Here is a 6,000-nt window from a genome sequence, read left to right as displayed (position 1 = left end):
CTTATTCCCAAAATCAAAACCCAAAATCTACTTAATGAGCGTTCATATCTTCACTCTGAAGTGCCAGAGTGCACTCTGGGCCTTTGTAAGCCTTCATAAAATCATAGCTTTTAGAGCGCATGCTGGACGCTCTGGCCGAGGAGTAGGGTTGATCGGAGCGTTCTTGACCTCACGGCAGTCAAGCACCCAAGCTAACTTTGGCCAGCTACTTCCAGACATAAATGAGAGAATACCCCACTCTGACCATTTTACTCACCCTGTTCTGTATATTTTCAATAGACTTTGCTTATACACCATTGAATCATTCCTCCCCTCCCCCCCCCCCCCCCCCACACACAAAATCACACGATAAAAAAACAAACAAAAACCTTTATTACATTTTTATTTAGGTCCCAAAAAAACCATCATAATAACATTATATCAATAATATTAATAAAGTCAAAACAAAAGGAAAAATTAAAATAGCTATTATTTCCACAGTGTCCAGGAGTCAGCCTGTAGGAACGCTGCAAGTCCATATTATATAAAGGGCCGTGGTTTCAAGCTTGGGCGCATCATCGTCTGCTGTGCCGATCAGGAATGTAGAGGTGGTGAGGTTCAAGGGGGGCTAAGCCAGGCTACTGTTGCGACAGCTGTAGGAGAAAGAACGCAACAAGAACATTACAAAACGCGACAAGACTTGTGCACAAAACATTCACACATCCCTCATTGGGGTGGGCGCTTACCTGCGGTTGTTGAGGCTGTGGTTCGGGGCCTCTGCTGGCCAGGCGGCTGAGGATGTTCCTCTCGGACATCTGGAGTCTCACTGCGACCGGGGGTATCCGGGCGATGGTTGCCGGGAGACGGGTCACGTCTGCTTTCATGTCACTGAGCAGCTCCTCCAGCTGTTTCAGCACTGAGAGGGGAAAGAGAGAATGAGAACCTGGAAGTGCTTGCCAACATACATATGCCTATATACAGTGTATATACAGTGTATTCAGAAAGTATTCTCCAAATGCTCTTACAGCCTTGTTCTAAAAGTGATTAATGTTCCTCATCAATCTATACACAATATCCCATAATGACAAAGCAAAAGACAGGTTTAGAAATTGCTGCAAATGTATTTATATGAAAAAAGAAAAAGAAAAGTAGAAATACCTTATTTACATAATTATTCAGACCCTTTGCTATGAGCCTCGATATTGAAATCAAACTGTCCACTTAGGAAGCAACACTGATTGACAATACATTTCACATGCTGTTGTGCAAATTGAATAGACAACAGGTGGAAATTATAGGCAATTCGCAAGACACCCCCAATAAAGGAGTGGTTCTGCAGGTGGTGACCACAGACCACTTCTCAGTTCCTATGCTTCCTGGCTGATGTTTTGGTCACTTTTGAATGCTGGCGGTGCTTTCACTCTAGTGGTAGCATGAGACGGAGTCTACAACCCACACAAGTGGCTCAGGTAGTGCAGCTCATCCAGGATGGCACATCAATGCGAGCTGTGGCAAGAAGGTTTGCTGTGTCTGTCAGCGTAGTGTCCAGAGCATGGAGGCGCTACCAGGAGACAGGCCAGTACATCAGGAGATGTGGAGGAGGCCGTAGGAGGGCAACAACCCAGCAGCAGGACCGCTACCTCCGCCTTTGTGCAAGGAGGAGCACTGCCAGAGCCCTGCAAAATTACCTCCAGCAGGCCACAAATGTGCATGTGTCTGCTCAAATGGTCAGAAACAGACTCCATGAGGGTGGTATGAGGGCCCGACGTCCACAGGTGGGGGTTTGCCAGAGAACACCAAGATTGGCAAATTCGCCACTGGCGCCCTGTGCTCTTCACAGATGAAAGCAGGTTCACACTGAGCACATGTGACAGAGTCTGGAGACACCGTGGAGAATGTTCTGCTGCCTGCAACATCCTCCAGCATGACCGGTTTAGCGGTGGGTCAGTCATGGTGTGGGGTGGCATTTCTTTGGGGGGCTGCACAGCCCTCCATGTGCTCGCCAGAGGTAGCCTGACTGCCATTAGGTACCGAGATGAGATCCTCAGAACCCTTGTGAGACCATATGCTGGTGCGGTTGGCCCTGGGTTCCTCCTAATGTAAGACAATGCTAGACCTCATGTGGCTGGAGTGTGTCAGCAGTTCCTGCAAGAGGAAGGCATTGATGCTATGGACTGGCCCGCCTGTTCCCCAGACCTAAATCCAATTGAGCACATCTGGGACATCATGTCTCGCTCCATCCACCAACGCCACGTTGCACAACAGACTGTCCAGGAGTTGGCGGATGCTTTAGTCCAGGTCTGGGAGGAGATCCCTCAGGAGACCATCCGCCACCTCATCAGGAGCATACCCAGGCGTTGTAGGGAGGTCAAAAGTACATTTGTGGAATTTCTTTCCTTCTTAATGCATTTGAGCCAATCAGTTGTGTTGTAACAAGGCAGGGGCGGTATACAGAAGATAGCCCTATTTGGTAAAATACCAAGTTCATATTATGGCAAGAACAGCTCAAACAAGCAAAGAGAAACGACAGTCCATCACTACTTTAAGACAAGAAGGTCAGTCAATCCGGAACATTAAGGACCTTGAAAGTTTCTTCCAAGTGCAGTCACAAAAACCATCAAGCGCTAGGATGAAACTGGCTCTCATAAGGACCGCCACAGGAAAGGAAGACCCAGAGTTACCTCTGCCGCAGAGGATAAGTTCATGAGAGTTACCAGCCTCAGAAATTGCAGCCCAAATAAATGCTTCAGAGTTCATTTAACAGACACATCTTAACATCAACTGTTCAGAGACTGAGTGAATCAGGCCTTTATGGTCGAATTGCTGCAAAGAAACCACTACTAAATTACACCAATAATAAATAAGAGACTTGCTTGGGCCCAAAAACACAAGCAATGGAAATTAGACCAGTGGAAATGTGTCCTTTGGTCTGATGACTCCAAATGTTAGATTTTTGGTTCCAGCCGCCTTGTCTTTGTGAGACACAGAGTAGATGAACGGATAATCTCTGCATGTGTGGTTCCCACCGTGAAGCACGGAGGAGGTGTGATGGTGTGGGGGTGCTTTGCTGGTGACACTGTCAATGATTTATTTAGAATTCAAGGCACACTTAACCAGCATGGCTACCACAGCGTTCTGCAGCGATACGCCATCCCATCTGGTTTGCGCTTAAGTGGGACTATCATTTGTTTTTCAACAGGACAATGATCCAACACACCTCCAGGCTGTGTAAGAGCTATTTTACCAAGAAGGAGAGTGACGGAGTGCTGCATCAGATGACCTGGCCTCCACAATCCCATGAATTCAACCCAAATGTGATGATTTGGGATGAGTTGGACTGCGGAGTGAAGGAAAAGCAGCCAACAAATACTAAGCATATATGGGAACTCCTTCAAGACTGTTGGAAAAACATTCCAGGTGAAGTTGGTTGAGAGAATGCCAAGAGTATGCAAAGTGGTCATCAAGGCAAAGGGTGGCTACTTTGAAGAATCTAAATATATTTAGATTTGTTAACACATTTTTGGTTACAACATGATTCCATGTGTGCCATTTTGTAGTTTGATGTCTTCACTATTATTCTAAATAGAAAAATTCTGAAAAACCCTTGAATGAGTAGGTGTGTCCAAACTTTTGACTGGTACTGTATATATACACACATAAAGGGCCGTGGTTTCAAGCTTGGACGCATCATCTTCTGCTGTGCCGATCAGGACTGTAGAGGTTTATAGAATGTTTATAGATGAACTGTAATATCTGGTGGTGACCCTCAGAAATGCAGGACTGATTATGGTAAGTCAGTTTATATCTGGCTTGGCTAACTAGCTAGCTAGCTAGCTAGCTTGTAGTATGATTTGAATGACTCAGCAACACCAGATCAACAGCATTGGCTTTTTGCCTCCTGACCCAGTTCTTAGAGGCAAGTGGACAGCGGTGTGCGGAGATGCAGAAGCTCGCTCTGTAGGGGGCTTTTCTGGACCACTGCTGAGGTGTGGTGGTCTTACTGGTGCTTTTTTCGCCAAAGCGTCATCCAGGTGGGTGCCACATCTCAGTAGTGGACGATCCAGCCTATCTACGGAGGAGGAACTGTGACTATGGAAGACGACGAGGTGCCCGATGAATGATATCTCTACCTCCCTGCCTGGCTCTACCATTATGCTCCCTCCTGTTAAGTTACTTCCTTTCTTACTTGGAATGAAAAGCGCTGTATAAAATACATCTATTATTATTATTATCTTTACAAATCTTCAACTAAGCCTCAAGGTACTTTATGTTAGGTTGATAAATGTATTACGGTCTGTTTGTCAGCAAAGACACTATCCTTCCTATTCCTTTGCACAGGGTCACGTTCAGTAGGCACAAAACGGTCAGACACAAAGTAAAAAATGGGGAGGTACCATAGGATCCATTTGAATTTTCCGTTGCCAAACATTTTTTCGACAGCGTGACCTAATGAACTCGAACCGGGCCTACTAGGTGAGTTCCAGCTGGCTAGCTTACCTTTGTGCAGGACGGCGTTGGCGGGCTTGTTCCCCGACATGGACTCCTTGCTGAGGTGTTGGTGGGACTCGGCCAGACACTCCACCTCGCTGAAGCGCGTGTTGAGGGCCATGGAGGGGTGGGAAGGGTCCTCCGACATGTTGAGGTAGGCCGCCCGGCGCAGCTGCTCCTCGATCACCAGGGCCTGCTCCAGCAGCTAGGGGGAGGAGGGACGAGAGGAGATGGGGAAGCAGAGGGGTGGATGAGAATAGAGCAATACAAAATGAGCAGCGTGTACATGGAGCGCAACCAAACTTTACGCGATACGAGTGAAAATGAGAACTGCTGACAAACAGGCCTGGGGGGGGGTGTATAAGAAGAGGTAGCTTATAAATGTCCATGGCTAATATAGGCCTTTATACCTTGAACCTCCTGGCCAGAAACTTGTTTTTTATCTCCAGGAAGTTGCCTCGGTTCATTTCAGCCTTGAAGGGCTCGTTGAGGATGGCGAACTTCACGTCGTTCTGGATGTCCTGCCAACGCGCGTAGCCGTGTCTAGGGGGCGCCAGAGTCAAGGGAAAAAAACAAAAACAGACTGGCCCCACTGTTTGCGGTATGACCCAATATTGGCCTAATGTATGTGACCATTAACCAATACTTGAAACTGGCCATAGTTATTAGATCTGTTGAGACTGTACTTTTTCCTGCTTACAGGCACTCCACCGTGGAGGCAATTTTCCAATGAGCGTTGCACTGGTTACATTTTGTAGAGAAAAATGTGACCGTAAACCACTGATGTTTGTTTGCAAAGAGCCACGGTGGGCAGCATAGTTTGTCAACAGTGGTATAAAAGGATACTGTATGATGCCAGCCAGAAGCCAGTAGTCATGGCGACGGTGCCAGATCTCGTTGGTCTTCTTGGTGACGGTGGCGGCCCTCTCCTCGTTCTGCCACAAGGAGTGCAGCTCTGTAGGAGGGGGAGAAAAAGAGTGATTCCCTGAAGTAACAATTGAGACCATTGAAAATGCTATTTAGTCCAAGAGTAGCGCTTAACCATGTATGAAACCAACCAAAAATCCATTGCGAACGTGCGGAGATCTGTGCATGCGTGTGTTCGTGGTATGCTTTCCCTCTTGACACTCCAGTTCTCTTACCTGTGAATCCTCCGTCGGCGATGTTGAACATGAATCTCGTCTTGGCTTTCTTCTTCTCCTCACTGACTCCGGCCGCCGCTCCCTCCTTCACACTATCCCCGTTCTGCAGCTTGGCCAGCTCCTCCGCCTTCACACCATCCTTCTCCTCCTTTTGCTCTGCAGACAGAACGAGGTTGAAAACGGGGCGAGTGAGAGAACGGAGTGTAGCAGAAACGTGGACCGACACAAGGCACGGGACCAACAGTATGTCCTTACTGCAGTTTGTTGATTGACGAGTGCAAAATGAGAATGATGGCGAGAGGAGCTACCTTTCTTTTCCTCTGAGGCAGGGGTGGTATCCATCTTCTCCGTCTTCTCTTTCTTCTCTTCTGCTGCAAATCCAGAGGGATGG

At 47.4% G+C, this 6,000-nt stretch overlaps 1 protein-coding gene across 14 annotated transcripts in view; it reads right to left on the bottom strand.

The window, feature by feature from the left end:
- Positions 1-355: 355 nt before the first annotated feature.
- Positions 356-6,000, bottom strand: part of LOC109907551 (chromodomain-helicase-DNA-binding protein 4) — a 28,243-nt gene continuing 22,598 nt past the window's right edge. For 12 of the 14 annotated variants that reach the window (XM_031793649.1, XM_031793663.1, XM_031793650.1 and 9 more), the window contains 7 exons: positions 5,918-5,980; positions 5,610-5,765; positions 5,314-5,422; positions 4,878-5,010; positions 4,477-4,672; positions 726-895; positions 365-632 (listed from right to left, as the gene is read on the bottom strand). In XM_031793649.1, coding sequence (XP_031649509.1) covers positions 618-632; positions 726-895; positions 4,477-4,672; positions 4,878-5,010; positions 5,314-5,422; positions 5,610-5,765; positions 5,918-5,980 — 842 coding nt within the window. In that variant the 3' untranslated portion in view covers positions 365-617. Of the gene's footprint in view, positions 633-725; positions 896-4,476; positions 4,673-4,877; positions 5,011-5,313; positions 5,423-5,609; positions 5,766-5,917; positions 5,981-6,000 lie in introns of all 14 variants that reach the window. The other 2 variants (XM_031793661.1, XM_031793652.1) reach the window with 2 other exon arrangements.

Source organism: Oncorhynchus kisutch, linkage group LG17 (assembly GCF_002021735.2).
Source record: "Oncorhynchus kisutch isolate 150728-3 linkage group LG17, Okis_V2, whole genome shotgun sequence".
Lineage (NCBI taxonomy): Eukaryota > Metazoa > Chordata > Actinopteri > Salmoniformes > Salmonidae > Oncorhynchus > Oncorhynchus kisutch.
This window is presented reverse-complemented; position numbering and strand designations above follow the sequence as displayed.